The sequence below is a fragment of the Melospiza georgiana genome, chromosome 7, assembly GCF_028018845.1.
Source record: "Melospiza georgiana isolate bMelGeo1 chromosome 7, bMelGeo1.pri, whole genome shotgun sequence".
Taxonomy (NCBI): domain Eukaryota; kingdom Metazoa; phylum Chordata; class Aves; order Passeriformes; family Passerellidae; genus Melospiza; species Melospiza georgiana.
In genome coordinates this window covers 11379282-11401247 of record NC_080436.1, presented here as the reverse complement: position 1 = coordinate 11401247, position 21966 = coordinate 11379282, and the positions used below count along the sequence as shown (strand labels likewise).

At 44.3% G+C, this 21966-nt stretch overlaps 1 protein-coding gene across 1 annotated transcript in view; it reads left to right on the top strand.

Annotated features, from left to right (window-relative positions):
- TMEFF2 (transmembrane protein with EGF like and two follistatin like domains 2) overlaps positions 1-21966 on the top strand; it is a 125409-nt gene that overhangs the window by 64759 nt on the left and 38684 nt on the right. Inside the window, exon 5 of the mRNA XM_058027435.1 lies at positions 7585-7681. Coding sequence (XP_057883418.1) covers positions 7585-7681 — 97 coding nt within the window. The remainder of the gene's footprint in view (positions 1-7584; positions 7682-21966) is intronic.

Below are 21966 nucleotides of genomic sequence, written 5' to 3'. Positions count from 1 at the left end.
GTCAGGGAAAGCACAGATGGGTAATTTCTGTGGTTTATATCCAACTGTAACATCTTTTCCTACAGAAGAAGGCAGCGCTGCCTCAAATTCCTCTAACTGAGCCCACACCTCATGCAGTATTTCTTCACAGGATTTGTAGGTTCTGTTGTTCCAGCAGGTATGGAGTCCATACATTTCATCTGTAGAATTTGTGACACACAGGACCAGCCAGCCAGAAGCAGCTCACCCGTGACTCTGCTTCAGGGTAGCCTGTGATGGCCATTTTCTGACAAATAAGAAAAGCGTTAAGACATTGGGCACTGTGCTGGGCTGCAGCTCCCTACCTGCCCTGACACAGTGCTGAGGTTAATGATCTGTGTGGCCAGGCAAGTCAACCTGAGGGAGGAATCAGACATCATCTTTTTTTATTTCTCCTTGATCCTGAAAAATCTTCTGGTCCTTGCAATTTGGGCTACAGTAATTTCTTTCCAGGCTCTTTAATAATTGCCTTGATTGGTGACCCGTGGCATTGCATCCTCTGAGCTGTGGCCGTGTCCACTTGGTCATTTTGTTCATCTTGCTGCGTATATTGAAATACATGAAAGCAGGGACTGGTGCCACCAAAGCTTTGGCAGAATTGCAGGCATGTTTTTCCGAAAAGATGTATCTATTTCTTGAAAATTCTCCTCCAAGGAAGTGAGGCTTCTCTTTAAATTAATGCAAGGCAGAGATGAATAGTCCCCATGTGCTATTTTGGCTTTTTACTCAAAGCTGTTTATGAGGGGAAGCTCTTGGCAAAATTAAATGAGCCTACTCTTCCTCATGCTGGCAAACACTGTCAGTGCTGGTCATTGTACACCTTCATAAAGGTGCTGGCACCCAAATCTGCAGTGCTGGCAGCCCACAGACACCAGGCAAACATCAAATTTTGTAGGGGGACCACACAATGGTGCAATAAGCACAGCTGTTTCATGTCAGCGTTCAGAAAGCTTACAATAGGGTTTTATTCAGTGAGCCATTCCTTTTGTAACACCATTAGAGTTATTTGCTAGGAGAAACTGGCCTCGACTAATCGCTTTTCATTTTTTATCAAATGCACTGTGGGAGCTGCAGGAATATGCATGAGACAGCAACAAGCAAGTGGTGTTTGTTTAGAATAAATGCACTCTGAGTGAGAACGGAGTCCATTCCCTCCTGGCCACGGTTGTAGAAGTGCAGACAAGTCCTTGCAGAGGTCTGTGGAGGGTCATGGCCTGGCTTCACACAGGGATGCTGCAGGAGCACCTGCTGGAAGGAGAGAGCTGCAGGCAGGGAGGTGCAGAGGAGCAGCACTGATCCTGGGAAAACATTCCCATCCCAGACACTTTCAGCCACAATAAGCAAGTTTTAGAGAGTGGGAATGCTGCCAGGGGAGACCCTGGTGCCCCCAGGCTGGGTGACAGCTGGAGAAGGCTCCTGAGGTTCCAGAGATGTCGAGCTGGGCAGAGCAAGGGGCCAGCTGGGCTGACAGAGCTGCTCCAGGTGTTTGGGAAAATGCTGCTGGAAAACTGGGGGTGGTGGGAAAAAGAAAGAAGACCCAAGAGAATTAGAAGGCATGACAGAAATGAAGACAGGAGGTAAAAAGTAAAGACAGAGCAGCAGTGTTTAGTAGTAGTGGGAAATAATTTTTGTACTTGTTATTCCCCAAACTCAGGGCATTCCTAGATAGTTTTCTTGCACTATGAGATTCCATATCCAGAGCAGAAGCACAGCCTTCACCCACAAGGTGTGGCTGAGCCCAGCACAGGGCTGTGCACAAGGTGAGCTGCTCCAGAAGTGCTACTTTCCTGACATCAGCCCTGCAAAAGCAGTTTTTAAAAATTACAAACATGAGAAGTCCTGGTGTTGTACTCACAAGCATTTTCTCCACTGCTCTAAAGCTTAGGCATACCTTTCAAAACAAATATATACATGGAAGCTGAGATCTTTATATGTTCAGATAATCCACTGGTTATGATTTTTAAGAAAAAAAAAAACATAAGCTGAGAATCACAAGAGCTGAAAAACACTGCAAATTGAGTCTGACTGGCATCAAAGCAGTGCCAGGCTCTATCTGCATGGTCTTTAGCAATAAGATAAGAGCACATTTTATCAGTAATCTGAGCTGGCTGGGTGCATCTCGTTCCTCCTCCAAAACCCTGCTAGGTATTTACATCATTCTAAAGTCATCCCATTAACCTTTTCTAGCACTTGGCTGAGAATGGCAAGGCAGAGGTATCCAAGGATGGGACCTGAGGCAGTATAAACCCTGACAAAGGGGGTCTGATTTCCCAGGCAGCCAGCTCAGGTATGGCACAGCCCCAGTGCTGTTTAAATCACCTGCCCATATAGCAGAGAGGGAGTTTCAAGGACTCACCTGTGGTGCTATGAAGAAGCCATCAAAGGCACGTTGTGTGAAGGAGAATATTTCATTTCAATATTAAGAAGTTCTGTGTTGAGTCCCAAGCTGGGCACAGGCACCGTTTTCCCCTGCAATAAGTGATTTCCCCAGAGTGTTTATGGGTGTGAGAGAGGGCAAATTTGTATTTATTGAGATGGAGCCAGCTGGCAGGAGTAAAGCAGGGCAAGGCACGTCAGAGTTTGAATTTATTACCAATCCTGTAGGCCATTTTCCTTTCATTGTGACAGTAATGCCGTTCTGAGCCTCTGCCAGACTTTGAGGGCAGAGCCATTGGCGAGTTGACCCCCTGCTTTGCACCCTTCATTTTTCTCACTTTGCAGGTTTTCACTGAGCTAATGCTTTCAGGAAAAAAGGCTCATTGATTAGAGTGAAGTCGCCTGCAGCATCTGGGCTTTTATTGGTGCAGTTTGTGTGGTGCTGTTAGCTGTCTGCTAGTGCTTGTTCTCACACATTTAGTAAATTCTTGCTGGCTTCTCTGCCCTCCTTGCTTAGACCTTTCTCACTTTATCCACTCACCTTCTCACCTGCCCAGAGCACTCCTGTTAGGACAGAAGCCTGTGGCAAGATCACTTCAGCTGCTCTGAAGGTCATCCTCCTCCACTACATTTTAATTTGCACATTTGCTTTCATTCTGCCATACAAAAATGGCCACTAACTTTCATCCCCGCGTGATCTGTGTTTTTACCTAGATTTTATAGCTGAAAACAAGCATGTATCCTGTTAGGACGAGCTAGAGCAAGCCTTTTTTTGAAGTTTTTCTTTCAACAATAGCAAAGATATCCCACTATGAGGAGTCAAGTCAGAATCAGGGGTTGTGATAAGCACGTGTCTGATCACATCGATCAAAGGAAGACTACATCAGAGTAGTCATAATTCATAATTCATTATAGTCATATTTTGTATATTCAAGCATGTGGTGATGTTTTATATTGTTTCTTTGTTGTGTTCTCCTGTGTAGTTGAAATATATTGAACAAGGATTGTTGTAGTAGTCCTAAAAAGCCACGTGAAGCCTGAGCTGAGGCTTTCTTGAGTTTGCCCTACTACCTTCAGAGTCGTGTTAGCAAAGAGAGGTTCAGGGACCTGTGTCTAGCCAGTGTTGCCACCTGATTGTCTCTCACTCCCATGGCTCCCCAGCTACTCTCCCCACACCCCTTTACTGCTCACAGTGTGGTCTGTGGGGCAGTGTACCCCCTGCTTGTCCCCTGTGGCACTTTGTGTGCCAGACCGAGGTGCTGTGCATGCTCCTCACTATCCCACTGGAGCTGCTTTTCTGGAAACTGGCAGGAATTCATTGCCATCCTGGCTTTGCCACTCACCAAGCACCTTGGGAAGACACTGAGCAAAGGTTATTCAGCAGCTCAAGCACAGAGATTTTGATGTCTATGTTTTAAAACCTCTAAACCACTGATCCAGCTCCTAATAGAACACGAGTCTGGGAAACTGTGTGGCTAAAGTCCTAGCATGATTTTTTTGGGGTTGTAGCTACAGCCATTTTGTAGGTCTGTACCTACAGAAGACTTTATTCAAAGAGTTTGAATGTGAAGAGAAATTAGAGGTGGCTACAGTGGCAGTGGGCGTTTTTGGGGCTTTTAGTTTTCTCCTGATGTTACAGGAAATAAGCACAGGGTCAAACCAATCTACTGATGATACTTTCAATCTGGTTTTTTTCAGCTAGGGAGACAGAGTAAAATGCCTCAGAAATGGTTTCTTTCTTGTGGGACCTGCAAACAATACAGACATTCTTGAAATCACAGCTATCTCATCAGAGCACTGTGAGAAAGCCAGAGAAGGACCAAATGATTAAAACAGGAGCTGTTGTGGTTCCCACAGTCCATTGCCTCTGTAAATTGTGTGTAGTGCCTTCACAGCTGAGAATTTATATTGCTTAGGAGATTGACATAGTCTCTGAAGTGACTTTCAAGTAATGTTAGTGACCTTCTAACCCTTGTTAGCACATTTCTTTGGACTCTGAGTTGATAATCTTGCTTAAAATTTCTCACTTCTGTGAGCAATAAGTGGTGGGCTTCAGTGATTAGCCTCCCTGGAGCCCTACTATGTTCCTGTAGGGCCTTGGTGTTAAAACCTCAATAGTTGCTAATATGAAAACTACCTAACATGCATGAGAAGAAGACTCATTCTCTGTTTTAGAAGAGGAATCCAGAAACTAGATTATTTTTTGCTAACAATTTTTTCCAGTTGGGTTAGAAAAGAAGTGCAAATCAGCAAGTGCAGTGAAGGGAAAAAAAGAAAAAAGAGTCACCTTAGAAAATAAGCATCCACTAGTCCTCAAGCTAGAAAGCAGCAGGAGATATTGGGAAAATAACTCGTTGTAAGATGTCTGATTTATCAAAGCAGTTATCTGCACAGCATGGAGAAAACAAGCCCTGTGTGTGTCAGCTCTGGGTCTGGGTGCCTATGCCAGTGGGTATGTTTGTGTAGGGAGAGAAAACACACCTATAAGAAATGTAAAGAATAATGTTATCTGTATTACTGACAACAGAAAGAGCATAAACAGGAGATAAACAGCTGTCTTTTTTTATTAAGGACTGCTGCACATTTGCACATTTAATGACAACATGCACATTGACGGTGGAAAGCTGGTCACAGAGCTCCTTTGGAAAAATACAAAGGAGTGACTTATTATTTTCAAATAGAAATTCAGAACTGCAATGTGCCATAGAGTGGATGATCTTCTCCAAATCAGTTACTGCTCTTCAACATGTTCAGTCTTTCAAATGCCTTTTTTAATGGTTTAAGTAGCTATTTCACTTACTCTGTGAAGCAGAGCTGTGTGAGGTCCCCGGCCAAGCGCCACGCGCTGGGCAGTGATGAATAGAAACATTGCAGGGAGGAAGAGAGCAGGGCATATGTTTTAAATTAAAAGGAAATGCAAGGGAAGTGATTTGCAGAATAACAAAATAAAGAAATTAAAGCTTCATTCCATAAAGTATATATTCTCACCCTCCTGAACTGGAGCAATTGTCATGTTTCTGATAGGTGAGGAATGCTTGGCTGTTGGAAGAAGACGTCTGCCCATAGGTGCCGTAGTCACTCATTACATATCCTGCCTAATATCTTAACCACTGGAAATCCCCTGCCTGGGTTGGCTGTCAGAGTTATCTCCTCAGTAAAAGAGATTTCTTTATTTAAAATGTAAATGAAACATTGCAGGCCTGGATGCAGCTGCAGGGAGGTGGGGAGGATCTCATAGGAGCTCGTGATGCTGTGGGGCCAGAATCACATGGGCAGGACATGGAGATGTAATGGTGTGAGGATGTGGCACCTGGACTCCTTGTCCACCCTCAGGCCTTGGCTTTTATAACATGTGAGCCTCCAGAGTTTCCCAGTCATTTAAGGAAACAGAAAGAACACAGCTCAGCCCTTCCTTGTAAAGCCTGATAACACAATAGAACAAAAATCCAGTGTGTTTTTCCTGGTTTCCCCTTTGTTTTTTCATACATGAATTTTATGGATATAAAGGTGAGCAAATTTGTACAAATAGAGCAAAGTTACCTTTTTTTTTTTTTTTTCTTTCAGGATAATCAGAATGCTTTTCACAGGTGAATTTTTTTCAGTTTAATATAGTCTAACTTCAAGCATGACTGATAGAAAATTAATGCAGCGTAGTCCATACCTAAAAATACCAACACTTCCTTTGACTATATTAAGGCTCAGGAAAAAAGCATTTTAGATAAGATCTACCTTTGGTATTTCTGTGATTTCTATCACTGTAATATCTAAGCTTATCACAATATTTTAATATACTTGTTTCCACATGCTCTGTTGGGAGGAAATGATATTATTCCTGTTATCACATAGTGGGAAGCATGGCAGAGGTTATATAACTTTTCCAGGATAGGGAAGCAAGTGTATTGAAAAACAGGCATTGGAGTCACCCTTGCTCTTCTAGGGGCAAAAGCCCTCTCTCCTCAAACAGCTTTCAGAAAGCCTGGGATTCTCATCCTTTTTTGAGTAAATATCAAAAGCAGCTTATTCAAAGTCAGAGCCCCCTGACACAGAAGCCTCTGGGAACAACCTGGATGCACGTCAGGCAGATGATTTGTCCAGTGGGTGTCACTGGGGCTACCAACACACTGCAGCTTTCGTGGGTTGCACCCAGGTGTGCAGAAAGCTGCACCACGGTGCTGACTCCAAATGCACGAGAGGTGACTCTGCAGAGACAGTTGGTGCAGATAACAACATCAGTCTGAGCAGAGCTGATTGATGCTTAAAGTCTGCCTTGGTTTAATAACTCTGCAGCTGGCAGAAGGATGTCACTGGGTACAGTGCCTTGCTGGAGGGTGGCATCTTTCAAAAGGTACCAAAGGGTGTTTACACACTTCAGTAGAAACATGGATAACGTTTCTTTTGGATCTTTTAACAAACCCTCTTCTTGATGCCTACCTTAGTGGTCTCTTTCTGTTTTTCAGTACTCAGCCATCAGTATTTTTTTTTTTTTTTTGCAGTCCTCTTACACCCAAATTTTGATTTTTCCCTTTAGTCCGTTCTTGTTTTTGGCTTACAGGGCAGGTACAAACCTTACACAATTGCAGACATCAGCATTGACTTTCCCCCTGGTTTCAAATTTAACCTATGCTGGAGATTGTCCTCTCCTCTGGACAGCACTAAATCTTCCCTGCCAGAGATAACTAGTCCTTGGGGCTCCTAGCTGTGCTTCTGCAGAGAAAAATGTTTTGCCTTTGGAGTAGACTAGATTGCACCACAAGGCAGGTAATTTCAAAACATTTTCGAGGAAAGCATCCCCTTGGGGCCACCTCAAGGCCTTCATGGGTAAAGGACACGAGGCAGCATGTGATGCTATCAATGCCCCTCCATTATTTTCCCAGGGAACAAAGCAGCAAGGCTCAGTGGGGACACGACCTTCCTGGGCTGCAGCTTGAAGGGGTCATTGATTAAGGGGAGAGGGAAAAGGAAGGGTTTTTCTCTGGTTTTCCTTTTAAGTGTGTAATTGAGGGGATTTGTCACAGGCCAGCATGGAAATCTCTGTGTTGCTGGCCCGCTCAGGAGCGCTGTTGGCCGGCCATCGGCTTTGTGAGCAGCGCATTAAGCTGATGCAGTGAATAGGTTTTTCTAGAGAGAGAGAAGTGCCTTGCTACAGTGCTGTCTTTACTAATGTATATTCTTCTGCTTTCCATCCAACAGTCAATGAAGGCTCAGGTGAAACCAATCAGAAAGAGACATCGACCTGTGACATTTGCCAGTTTGGGGCAGAGTGCGATGAAGATGCAGAGGATGTTTGGTACAGTAATTTGCTCTACTCTTCTATTTTAATGAATGTTGTATTATTTAAAGGTACTGTGGTTTGGAAAGCATTACAAATGTTAGATGCTCTGTTTTCTGCACACAGAGATTCATCTCTAAGTGACTAAGGTGGTTATCACTCTGAAAAAATGTATTTTGGAACATGCACGATTTAGACCAAGTTTAGAAACACAGTTATCCATTTTGTTGCCATTATAACTTATGTTATTCCATCTGGGGTTTTATAGCTTCATACTTCAGTAAAAAATAGAATTGGGAAAAATAATTGACCTAAAGCTTTTCCAGTTAAAAAGTATCATTAGTATTATCATCATGTTAATTCATGTGTGGCATTAGAAAGGCTGGGAAATCTGTCTCGCTTTTTCCTATTTTGTTGGAGTTGAAAACCTTGCCCTCAATTGCTTGAAAAAATGAGAGTGTACATTTAGATGTTTTCTCAATGTAAATGGTTTTAATTTTTATTTTTTAAAAGGGGTTTCAAAATTATTCAGATGTTTTTTTATTTTAAACCTTAATTACAAAAGCTGAAGGGAAATAATTCTATCAACTCAGACTTTTATTTTTCATTTTGCCTAGGATATATGCAAATTTACAATAAGCCAACTCTGAGCTAATAATTTCATTGTGATTTTGGAACAGCCAATAGATCAAAAAGGTCACTATTCACAGAGCTGTATTTCTAACACTGCCCTAATGCCACACCTCATGTTTCTCTCTAAGTAACTAAAACAGATTTAGAGAGACAACAAAATAACCATGCAAATGTCAGAGCTGGTGTCTGGATGGTGCTTCTGAAGCTGTGGGCTAGTGGTAACTAAAGACTGGATACACAAACTGGGCAGAGAGGTGTCAGTAAAACACTGAGGCCAGAGCTCCAGTGGGGAGAACCAGAATGGGACAGAGAGAAGTCAATAAACGATGGTCAACACGATAGCTGGGCCCAGTGTTGGGCAGCTGAGCCTACCTAGGCAAGGCATCTGTGCACCCTTGGTCAGGCATGAAAGTGGGAACAGTTCTGCTGTTGAGTGAAGGAGCTCAGGAATATGGTCATGGTTATCCCTTTGTGCTCTTTTGGGTTTGGTCTTGCCAGCCTCTGAGTAATCTCTGGTTCTAGTCCTTAACAAAACCTCGAGCAAAAAAACCACTGAGTCCTTGCTCTGGCTTCAGTCATCAAAGGGAATTGTGGTGTTGAAAAACAGGAGCAAGGTGCATCATGGTTATAGGTTTCAGTAATGTAATGAAATTTGTGAGTAAGAAATTGCCTAATGTTGACTTTGCTTAAGAAAATTACCCCAGGTGTTATGATTTTCATTGTCTCCTTGACTGGTTGTCCTTGAGAGCTTTGGTGGTGCAGTGTAGAAACAAAACCACGGTGAAATTAATATATCAAAATTCACAGTCTAGTGCTCATGTTTTCATAATTAAGTGTGCTTCCAAATTGGAAGGCAGGAGAAGAGAGGGGCAAGGAATAAAATTAGCTACAAGATAACATTATTAATCATAAGCACTGAGTAGCAGTGTTTATTTTTTTTCCAGAAATAGCTTGGTAAAACTGCCTGATCCAACTTACCCCAGTGTTCCCACTGCAGCTTTTGCACAATCTAATTCCTCCCCTTTGAATCAGGTTGGCTTTTACAGAGCAGCAGAGTGATGGCAGGAGCTGAGGTGCTCAGTCTTTATTGACAGGCACTCTTCCTGCAGGGGAAGGTGCTTCTGGGGGCAGGAAGCAGGGCTGGCACTGGGAAGATGCTCCCAGACAAACTGTTCAGAGGCAGGAAAGCCAATTCCCATCCAAAAACCCAGACCCCATCTAAAGCCTGTGAAAGGCATGCTTTGAAGTAAGCAACTCCAGATGCCTAACTGAGCTCTATTTTCTTGTCCTTGCTCCCTGATTAGTCCTGGATAAGCATCTTCCTAAACAATCTTCCTAAACAGCCTTCTGGCTGTCAGCTTTTCATTATTTTTATTTCTAGAATAAAAATAGTGGACTAATAGTCTAGTGGACTAACTATGGAGGTTAGAGATCCCTCTTTCCAATATATGTTAGTTGAATGTTCATGTTTGGCACCAGAGGCACATGTTGCCCCACTCCCCTTGCCAAGAAGTGTCAATTTATTATTTGTTCACTATTTTTATGTGGATCAAGTACCAGATGTAAGCAGGGCTCCTTTAGCTCTCTCACCTGACTGATGAGGTTTGTAAAATCTAAATGGGGCCAGCAGTTCCTGGTGGTCCTGGGACCTGCTGTAGCAGGATGTCAGTCCCAGCTGCAGCAGTGAATCCCTGTCAGTCAGGAACAGTCTGAGGGTGCAGGGCCAGTGCCTGATCTGCTCCAGGTGAGAGGAATGGTAGCAGAGCCAGACTTCAGAGGGCTGGAGATGCAAGGCTGGCTGTTTGCCTACTATTTCTAGGGTGCCAGAGTAGATCAGAAAAGAGAGCACAGGTGTGATAGCAGATGTGGTTGGGCTGCTGATGATTTAAAGTGACAATTGACATTCTTCTGCATTGTCACAGTCTATATTTTGCAGACCGTTATCTGCAGTTTAACTCTTTCTTTTTTTTTTTTTTTTTTTCTGGTTATTCATTGCCAGTTGTCACTCATCTAAATTGTGCTATTGTGTTCTGTCACCATTATTTTTAATTCTTTTTATTTGTGAGAAACCAATCTGTTAATGGCTTGACTCCTGGGATTCTAATGGGGGGGTTGGCACACAGAAGATTACTTGAAGGGCTAAGATTTGTGTGAACATTTTCTGGAAAGTGCTGAGGAAAGGCAGGAAAGAAACCTCTGTAATAACAGGTTTTCCATGGCATGCAGAAGCACACATGTGTTATTATCCCATTCTGCAGTCAAGTATCATGAGAGTGAATGCAATTTGGCATTCCATTAGTGAATCTCTTTCTCTAAGTTAAAAACAAAGACTGTTCACTTGAAAGTCTTTAACATCTTGCTGCTTTAATATGTGAAAGCTTCTTGTCACTAAGATGATCGTGCATTACTGGCATTATTCCCACCTTTAATGCATTTTGCACCAGTGGGCTTCATGAATATTTAAAGCAGGGCAGTGGCTACACTCTTTAGCACGGGGTTGCAATCTATTGGTAAATCAGACATTTGGTGTTGCTTGCTTTGGGTTTTATTTCTGAGCTGGCTAAGGAATAATTGATTTTGTAAGACAGGGCTACTCAACATAACACCCCGAGAGATATACTTAAAAGGAATTGAGGAATGAGGCGTAACGTTTTGAGCCATGGTGTATTGCTCAGCTCTTCCAAAAAGCATCTCTGAAACACTCACTGTACATAAATAGTGCTCACCAAATGGAGTGCCTGCTCTCTGCTGGAGTGGCTCAGTGTCAGTGCAGAGCCACGTCAGAAACCTGGGCTCCAGCATTAATCTCCTCCTTGGGAGCCACTGAGCAAATAAGAGCGCTCCCTACACTGGGCAAGGCATGGTTTGGATAAATACTGGGCAGCTGTTTCAGAGGTCCACTAATATGTCCAAAGTGGAAGGAGATAAAGAATAAGAAAGATTCTTTGGTTGAGTTTCCAGTTGGAAAATGCTGACAATAGAGAGGATGAGAATATTTTCTTAAAACGAGATTAAAGCCTGCAAGCCTCTGACTTGCAGAGTTAATCAAAATCAAAATGATGAATTGGGGTTAAATATGCATATTTTCCCTTTGTGTTCCAACACCAGCAGGTCAGCCAGCAGCAATGCCCACAGTAATGTGCAGGTTGCTGGCTGGAAGGCAGACACACAGTGGTGTGCTCAGGGAGAGCTTCCCCTACAGCCTGGCAGTGTCCAAGGAGGGGAGGAGGTCTCCTCCAGAGTGCTCCTCTGCCTGCTCCTTCCTCCCTCTGGGGGCTGCAGGTGGAGGAGAGAGGCAGCAGCTCCCTGGCAGGAGGTGCCTGACCCTGGAGTGGGCCACTGGAGGGTTTGTACCACAGATAAAAAGGTGCCTGAATGCCCCTGCTGCTTCCTGCAACTTGGTGCTGCTCACCCCAAGGACTTCTCCCTGGCTGGCAGTGGAGCATCATGCTCTGCAATAGGCACTGTGCTCGTGGTAGGAAACTTCCTTCCCTCCTCACAAGCCTGGCCCACAATGGAGGAGCCTTTTCCATTCCTTGCAAGTGGACAAGGATCCCACTGGGCAGGTTCAGCTCAGGAGAAGATGCTGAAGCCATTCTTGAGGGTCACTGATGACCCCAAACTGGGACTTGGAGGCATCCAGGCCTGGAGGAAGGAGCTGGGCTTGTTCAGTGTGTGGGCCAGTGGAAAGGAAGGAGGGCTGGTCCCAGGTGTGCTGTGCCCCTGGGTGGCATTCCCGAGTGGCATTCCCAGGTGAGGAGGTGACACTGCAGGGTAATTACAGCCGGTCCCTGTGTCCTGTGCCTCTGTCCACGTGACTGGGACAATAAACTCCACTCACCCACAGCAGACAGGCACATACACAAAAGGTATTACAAAGGTGAGCTCTTTCAGTCCCTCATTTCATGTTTTACTGCCAGTCACTGGAACATTTAGTTTGGGTAAATGCTCCTATAAGGCAAGCAAACAGTCAGAAGCATGTGAGGAGGGGGAAACCACATTCTCATGCAAATAAGTGGCTCTGTAAATGGGAGATATCTGTGCAAATCATGCAGCTGCCATCTGCAGCGACCCCTGCAATCAATACTGCCCCAACAATCAATATTTATCTTTATTATTGTATAGAAAGAAAACATAAAAGAAACTAATGATTTTGCCAGCTTCTCCATCCACACAGCAATTAGGTCAGTCAGCTTTGGGTCCCTTCCCCCTTCCATCAGTTGCTCTCAAGCAGAGCATTTGCAAACAAGATGCTGTGTACTGCTCTCAAGTACTAAAAGGTGGTTTGAAGTCTCACATACATTACACGGGTATTGGCTGCTTCATGTTCAGCAGTGTGTATAATAACTATGTGTGACCTACTTGTTCCAGATGCAGAAACAACGAGCTGCTTTAACATCTGCAATGTCCCAGGCATTATACTGTAGATATGCTGCTGTTTTCTGCTGCTTTTCCTTCTCTTCTAGTGAAAATATAGATCTGTGTTCATAGCTGGGCGTAACACTTGCACATACATGTTGGACTTGTGCTCAAATAAGCACAGGAATGGAATAAAATCATTAAAAATGCAAAATACTGCAAAAACTTAAATTTCTGCTTAACTTGAGATCATACCTAAGGCATGAAGTGAAGCTGCTGCTGCATAAATCTTCACATGGAGATTAGTAGTCATGTCTAATAAGAGTCCAGGCAAGGGTTTGCAGAGGGAATTAAAGGCACTGGAGCACAATCTCTGCATTGCACAGCAGCAGCTGACCAAGCAGGGTGCACCCTCTCACACCCATGTCACTTATCTTAGCCCCAACCTGATAGCAGAGCTACCTCCAGTGCCTGCCCTGGTGATGTTTCATTTGGTGTGTGTTCTGTGGTTAAAAGATTTTGAAATAAAAGGAAAGCAGCTGACTTCCAAGGAAACAGTTGAGATAAGTGTAGGGACACCATTCAGTGGGTTAAGAGTCGGCAATACTGGAAAAAATCTAGCCTAAGCAAACTGAAATTAGTCAATGAAGCACTTGCAATGAAAGGCAAAATGTGAGGAATATTAGAAAAAGCAAGATGATGCCTACCCATCTGTATTTTACATTTTAGTTACAAAGCCAGCTCTAAGAAGGAGCCAGGTTGGAGGCTTTTCTAGGAGGCTGCTCAGCCAGATACTGCTGCCAGGAGTATGAGAGCTGAAGAGAGAACCCAGCCATGCTTCTTTATTTGGGACTTGGGAAAAAATGCCAATGAGACACAAAAGGTGGAAAACTAGCAAAATACAAAATTGTAGCTTGAATTGCTGTCCACAGCACAAACAAGAGCAATATTGCAGCAGCTCTAGCTTGGTGAAAGATTTGGCTTATTAGAAACCAATGCCTAGACATCATGTTAGGGTCAGAAAATAAGATCCCCAGGTGAGCATTGCATGAATGCCATGGTTCCTGTCAGGTTTCTCTCTGGCAAGCTGCTGAGGTACTGTAGGACTCTTTCAGAGGGCACTTTCAACCTAAACTAGCCTAGGTGTAAAAGTGACTTTGTCACTTTGTATATTTTCCCAAATATATGTAGGGAAAGATCCCCACAGCCTTCAGAAAGACCCTAAATCAAGCCAAAAATAGGTGGCTTTCCTCTTTCTGAGAAGGAGTCTGCAGAAAGAGCCAGGAAAGGTATGAAAAAAGCAGTTGTCTTTATCTTCAGCAGCCCTTTGAAAAGCTGTGGTCTAGTTCTCCAGAGGAGGAGGAGGGAATGAGCACCTTGTGTTTCTAAACTGATTGCACTGCTAGTGGCCTGGCTAGAAAGGTATTGCTTGGAAAAATGATGGCTTGTTTGGCCAGCTGGTGAAATTGTTGTACTCTACATATATATTTTCTGGGTTTAGTTAAAAACAGCCATTTTTCCCAGTCAGGTGAGTTTCACAGAATCACTTTACCATCTCTGCATCCTTCATCCTGTGCCAAAATAGCCTATTTAATTTTGAAGTGAGACTGATTCCCAACTCCTTTAGGATGATGGTTGGGAGAATTTGACCTTTCTCTCTGTTGAGTCAACACAATCCTTCAGAGACATGTGTTCATTTGAGTAAGTCCTGCCTTTCCAGATTCTCAGGATTTATTTTCTTAATAACATGTTTAAAAAAAAAAAACAAGACTTGTTTTAACATAAGCCAAGATTGTCTGGAGTTACTTATACTTCATAGTGTTTTATTACCAATACACTTTGGAACACTCTGGTAAATAATTCAGCCTACACAAAGAAATTGGCTATATTTTCTCTATACATCGAGGAAGTCTGTCGTGTAGACTATATATCATGGCTCTAAATGTTCTCAGATAAATGCAAGCCCACATTGTATTCCATCTGTACTACTCACCCAAGCAGGTTTTTAAGGACCCTCTATGACACATCCATCTCTTATCCAAAAACTAGAATCTCTAACATTTGGTTTTGTAATAAAAATGACATTTTTTATCTTTTGCAATTACAGCAAAACCTGCTGTGTGTGTCCAGGGAATAATACTCTACACAATCATAAAGCTTATAGATCTTTCTTTTCCTTGTGCTCCTCTTTTCAGATGCTCACCCAAACTTGGTTTTCAGAAGGTGAACTTCCAACTTAGGGAAGTCAAAGGAAGTTATCCCACTGACTTCAGTGAAACAAAAGTTCTTTCCCAGTTTGATAACTATGGAGTAACTTCTCAGTAGCCTGTGGAGCCTTTTTGCTGGTAGAAGGGAGAACAAACTCAGTTGGAGTGTGAATGCTCTGTCAGTCTTACAGGGCAAAGGAACAACTTGGAAATTGTGATGATAAAAGCAGAATTTGCCTTATCAACTGCTTCAGTTGCTTCAGAGCAAATATTGATTTGTGAAAAGCCAAAAATAATTTCTGAGATTTTGGGGGGGTTTTCATGTCTTACCATGCCATGCTCTCGTAGGAGCAAAACACAAATTCTTCTGAAATTCAAGGGGAGGAAGGCTTGTAAGAAACACAGTCATCATTTGTCTTTGCAATTAGTAGTCTGTCAGCATTAGAGTTGGGGAAGAAATCTGAAATAATTTCGAAAGTGTGGCTCAGCACAGACCGATTTTCCTGTTAGGTTTCCATGGCCAAGATCCCTATCTCTGTATGTGTGTGGATGGGAGACATGGAGAGGTGGGTGGTCAGCAGGGAGGAAATATAAAGCTGACTTGCAATTAGTCCAGCTGGCTGTTTGCTGGAGAGTGGGGAGGAGCTGCAGTGGCGGCAGCTTGGGGAGGGTTTTGGGGACAGTACCCAAGGGGAGAAGGGAGGATGGCCTCTCCTGCATTCCCTCTGCCTTGCTGGGGGGCTGGAATGGCTCATCCAGTGTGAGCAGGTGAATTAAAGGTTGCTGTGCCAGGGGCAGCTGGATGGGCTGGCACCATTCAGGTGGTGTGGCTGTGGCACTGTGTTAACACTGCCCTGCCCCTGTACCCATTACAAAGGTGCGGCTGAGTGTGTGGCTCAGCATTGGGTGAGGCAGCAACAGCATCCCTCTCTCTTTTCAGGCAGTGTCTAGATACGGCATGTACATATGACAGCATGGTGCAAAGTCACCATTTCATGTGTCTAGATCAACAGGGGAGCAAATGAACACACGGTTTGGGGTTTTTTTTAACTCCTCTGCCGCCAGCTATGACCGGTGTAATCAGTCCTGGGTAGGAAAGTGTCCCGGCCTTTTGAGCACATGCCTTGATCTGCACTGGGAGGAATGGCTTTGGCAGTCTGTTTTGTGCTCCTGCTGTTGTGAGGACCACCCAGCTCCTGCTGCTTTGTGAGAGGGACACAGGAGGGTCCCTCTGTGCCCTGCAAGGGCAGCGCTGTGCACGGGTGCTGCCCTGAGCTGTGTGAGGTTTGGTTTGTGCCCCCACAGTGATGTTGGTTATGTAACCCCATGGCTGGGAGAGCCTGGGCTCACCAGGCTGTGAAAGTGCACATAAGGGATGATAATATGGTAATGCACATCAGATATTAATGTGCATTGACACATAATCGTCTGCGTACATCAAGGCATTACAGCATGAAAGAGCAAGTGCAAAGGCCTTGCAGAGCGACGTGCTTTTGCACCTTTCTTCTCCCCCTGTTCTCTCTTAGCCTTGTTATTTAAAAGTAAGCTTCCCTTCCTCCCTGGCCCCCCATTTAGGCAGAGTCATCCCCCAGCAGTAAGGAGAGCGGTGCCTTCCTGACGGCCTATTTAGGCGCAATAAAAAGCCGATTGGCCTAATGCGCAATCAAGAAAAGAGTGACATTTATTGCTTTGGTTTTATGATGCTGTGAACTGAGCAAGATTTGGAGCCTTACAGTGCCTTCAGGGGGCAGGAGATCACCAGCAATGAATTGTATTTATACCTTTTCCAATTTCCTACTAGCGTTTTAGCAATAAATAGACTGTGTTGTTATTGAGTTTTATGTAAGTATGTTTACAAAAGCAGGAATACAACTTTGTAGCTCGGAATTACATGTGTTGGCTAAATAGATCAACAGAGAGAATAACTATGTAAAACACTTGGAAAGCACTTACCAATTTATTATCAAATGTCTTAATGGAATGCTTCATCTCTTCCATCCCACTTTATGTTAACTATTAAAATAGAACTGCATCCATTGCAGAAGGTCGGAGGCTCCTTCACACACCCGTGTAGGAACATCAAGGCCACGGTTTGTTCACACATCTAAACCATTAAAAATACATCCCATGCATTAAATATGAGCCTGAGGAAAACTCAGTGGGAGCTGACGCACAGGGCTGACCTCAGCTCTCACAGCCCCTGCAGAGTGGCAGGTGTCCCTTCCTCACAGAGCCCAGCTCCTGCCCCAGTCCCTTCCCACGTGTGGGCTGCAGCTAAAAGCCTGTGTGAGGTGTCCCCAGACGTACAGATTTAATTGCTGTGTCTCAGCCTGCCCATTTGGTAATGGAGCTCTCACCTGTGGAGCAGCACAGGTGCCCCAGGGACGCCCGTCCTGGCCGGTGCACAGCACTTGCTCCTTTCAGGAAGTCGCAGGTGGATTCTGCTGATCTGTGTGCCAGCCCTAAGAAGGTTTCTCTCATCCCATTAGTTTGCTGGCAAGGACACGTCCTTGAGATGGCACATTGCAGTCATTGTCTGTCTTCCTTTCCCTGGCAGCAGCACTGTCCCTTGGGGCTTGATCCCAAAGGCAGCCAGCCCGTGGTCATCATGAGGCAGATCCCCAGCCAGCAGGAATGCCTGGTTTTGTACAGCAGCTTTTACCTACAGCCCTGAAGGCTCTGAGGAAAGGAGGGTTGCTACTGCACCCTCCTTCTTGCCCCTGCAGTGATTTGCTTGGGTGCTAGGCTCATACCTGTGGGCTGAGGTAATGCGAGGTTATCCTGAGCACAGACAACCTTTCTGCCTGTGCAGGAGGTGCAAACAATGCCTGAAGGAAAGCCTGGAAGTGTCCTCCTAAAATTTCATTGAATAGCAGACTGGATTTTGTTTTGTAATTGAAGAGAGCTGACCAAGCAGGGTATCCTGGAATGTGTGGCCGGTTCAGATGGTGCTGCCTCAAGCAGGTACCCCTGGCTGGGGTGTGGTGCTGATAACACCAAGGCTGTGGGGCCAACCCCTGCATGGGCTGTTGTACCTGAGGTGATCCTTGTGGGTCTCTTCCACCTCAGAGTGCTCTGAATTCCTGAGGAAGCAGGAGGCACACGTGTTTAAGGACACAGAGGGGTTTATGGGGAGAGCTGGGCTGGGCTCCCACATGTGGAGGCAGACTTGACATTGAGGAATGCCTTTACCACATTGGGGAATTCCTTTATGAGTTTTTGCTCATTTTAGGAAGGTCCCTATCTCCCTTCCCCACCAGCAGTGGATAGCTCATGTGAGCAAAGGCTGGGCTGGCAGCACACTGGTCTCTGCTAGCCAAAGGCCATCATCATCCCTTTACTTTCAAATCAGAGTCCACTTTCAGAAGTAACTTCTAGTGTTAGCAGAAGTTTCAGCAGAAATTTGTGGTTGGTCTGAGACAGAGCTGCAGTTCTTTGTGAGCAGATGGATCCTTCCTACCTGGCAAGGCCCATGCCAGGACCTGCAGCTAGATACTGTCCCATGCTTCCCACTGGATCTTGCAGTGTTCCCACTGGCTCTTCAATCCAGGGTGAAACTGTGGGATTTGTGGAAACGATTTTCATTATTCTGCTGGCTTCAAGATAGGAGTGAACAGTATCAGCAATCTGAGGCACACAGCAATAAAGTGTTCATGAAAGACAGCCTCGGATGTTTACAGAGAGAGAAACAGCAAAGCTTTGTTTTAGCACAGACCACAGAGATGTGAAGGACACCGGGGCAGACAAACCATAGAGAGGTATTTATTTTATTCTGTGAGTTCTGAATAAACTTTACACATTGGATACCTGCAGACACTTGAATTGGCATGTGCACAGAATAAGAATTTTTTTCTCTGGTCACGCAGCTAGAACAAGGCCTTTTCCATGACTCTTCAAACCCAGTCATCAGCCTTGTGATTCTGTGTTTGGCTTTAAAGCATCCAGTGTAGCAAAGATTGCTTTATACAACCTAGTATCTTTAAAATAAGAGTGATATTTAGAAGGACAAAAAAAAAAAAAAAAAAGAGAGAAAGAGATGGACACATTTCTTTTGCCCTAAAGTTGTTAGCCTACAATTCAATGTACTGTTGAGGGCACCAGAGGCATTGGGAAGCCAGGTGAAGGTCATGCTATAATTGGTGCTGTGAATTGTGAAAAGGAAGCAAAGGTGAAGCTTGTAATTTTTTTGGTCAAAAATTTAGCAAAAAAGTTACAGGTCAAAAATTAAAGGGGAATCAGGACTCAAGTTGCACTGCAGATAAAAGATTTTTTTCATGAGCTGCAGTCTCCAGGATGACTTCTTGAAAGCTGGAGGAGCATGAGCCCAGCTCCTCACTGAGCTCTGGGAGGCAGCCAGTGCCCAGGGACTCTCTGCAGGCTGTACAGCAAGGTGGCTCCAGGAGCAGCCCGTGGTTTTGGAGCATCCTGCATGAGCTGCCATGCCAAGCATGCTCTGAAAAAGCCATGGGTATTTTCCAGCACTGCCAGTCCATCCCTGCTATGCAGCAGCAGTGTGACAGCTGTAGCCCAAGCTCCTGGCTCTGTCTCCAGCTACACTCCCAGAGTGTGTTGCATTTGGTATGCAAGGAAAGCCATCAGTAAATATATTCACCACTTTAGTGCATTTTAGCTTGACATATGTCCAGTAAACAATATTTTGGGCTCTTGCAGTTAAAAAAAAAAAAAATCACCTGATTATTCAGCGCTTCCTTCTGTTATGATGCTTTGGGGTCCTTCAAATCATTTTCATTATGCACTACATAATAATAAAAATCTCCATGCAGTATGCTGATAATTCTGTGCATGGTCTCTGTGATTTCTAATTGTTTGAATAACAGGATGCTATTGAAATGCCATGCAGAAACATTGCATCACCCTGAGGGAATCAAGCTTTTCTCCTTTTACTCCTGGTGAAGATAAACATTTGAACAGTTGAAATAAGTAAAATATCCCAGGGAAGCCGCTGTGCAAAGTAGGCATGCTAAAACCCTTAGTGCAGAAGCAGGGCTGCAAAGGACAAAAAGGAAAAATAAATTAGATAAATAAATAAGTAAATAACAAACATTGAATGGAAGGCACTCAAAATGAGCCGTGCTTTTCTTCTCTTGTGATCTTGAAGCAGAAGAGAAGCACTAGCAGGCCCAGGAAAGAAATACAGCGTGCTATTTTTGTGCTGCCATTATAAAATATGTATTGTTTATTGTTCTGCACTGCAGCTAAAGTTTTGCATCAACCTCAAAAATTACAGCAAAATTTGTTTTGAAGGAGACGCAGAGTCTCTATTCTTTAAGCCTCTTAATGATGTTCTTAAGAGTGCAGTGATAGGATTTCAGTCTCCTGGCAAGCACAGACAGGTTGTAGGGTATGATTCATAGAAAGTGTAAAACACTGCGTGCCAGTGTGCACTCTGAAGATATTTTATGTATATGTATGTCAGTGGATATATGATGTTCAGTGCATGCCAAAGCAGGCAATGATGCCAGGCAGTTCTGGGTGCCATCCTCTTGGACTGCAGAGGCCACTGTGGGGTACCTGAGTTTGGCCAGACCACCAAAGGTCCCTGTTGACTGCACTGAGTGTGTCAGGACCTTGTCTTTCTGTTAGGGGTGTGATGGTGCCAGCCCATGGCTGCTGCCGGGCTGTCTGAGACCACTGTAAAGCTCCTAGGTGTGCTTGGAGATGGGCTGAGGGTCAGAAGCTCAGATTGTGTGCTCCTTTTGACACTCACATCAAAACTAAGGTGTGTCCAAGCAGCCTGGGGCAATCCAGTTTTGCTGCCTGTGTGTGCAGGTGGCTTTGTGGTGGGTGATGTGCTGAGCTGGGTACAGAGGTGGCTGTCCCTGCTCCCCAGTGACGGGCTGTCACAGGCTGCGTGTCTGAGCGAGCTACCTGAGCTCCCAGAGGTTCACCTTGCCCAGTCCCTGCCTGGAGCTCATTCAGATGTCTCTGCATGATGTTGTGTTGAGACATGAAACACCCCCAAAGCTGCCTGGGTAAATGAGAGCTCCCACAGCCTCCTGACAGCCGTGCTACAATGCCTGTTCCAGTGTCGAGGTGTAATGTTAAGCCTGGCTTCATTTCAGCTTGCCTGCTGGTAATGTCAACAAAGATGCCCTGTGTACCAGAAAGAAAAACCTTGATGGTAGAGAAGGCATTTGGGACTGATTGCCAGGTTCTTTATGCAGGCATATATACTGCCAGGTTTGCTTTAAACGGGCATTTAGTGTCCTCCTGGGAGGGGCAGGGGGCTTTCTGTGCTGACATCCAGAAATTTGGGGTTCTGATCAGAGCAGAGGAAGATAAGAAGTGTCTCTGGTTGAAATATCATAAATGTACAGCAACTATGTTATTATTTATACGCTGTTTTGTGGCAAAGGGCTTTGGGCTTTTTTGTGCTGCAAAATTTTGTTGGGGTTTTCATTGCTTTTTTTTTTTGGTGCCTAGAGAAAATATATAACGTTTAAAATTATTGCAGAATGGAACTTCACCTTCCCTGTAAAATAGTGCTCTCTGAGACATGGTGGGATCTCACACTTGACCAAATTAGCATATGTGCTCAAATATCAGAGCTCTGACTAGTAAAAATAACACTAGATTTGCATGTTCACATTTTTAGCTCTTGCCTCTCTGTCTCTTTGGTTTTATGCCTTTTTTCTTGACTGACAATTCTCTTTGTGGCAGATTTATTGCTGTTCTGCTGTTTAGACCCTGTAATCAACTAGACACTTGGCTGAAGACGTTAGTCATTTCATTAAGTACTCCTCTCTCAGATATCTCAGGCACAATTTTCTGTTGCTCTGGTTCCAAAAAGCAAATGACCCATGGCCAGCAAAGTCTGAATATGAATCTTTAATAAACAGAGGTAGTACCAACAATGCTCTCAGGTTTCCAGACAGCAGAGGGCTAATTAAAAGATGCTGAATGGGGAAGGACTGCCATTGCCATCTCGCTCTGACAGAAATGTGCCTGCATCTGTTCCCAGCGAAACCTCTCCTTTGGAAGCATTGTCTCATTTATCCTCCTTGCTTCCTATCACAGCTACATAGGAAACCTTCCTCATGCTTCGTGCAGATACTGCATGGTCATTTTTTAAATTTATTTTAC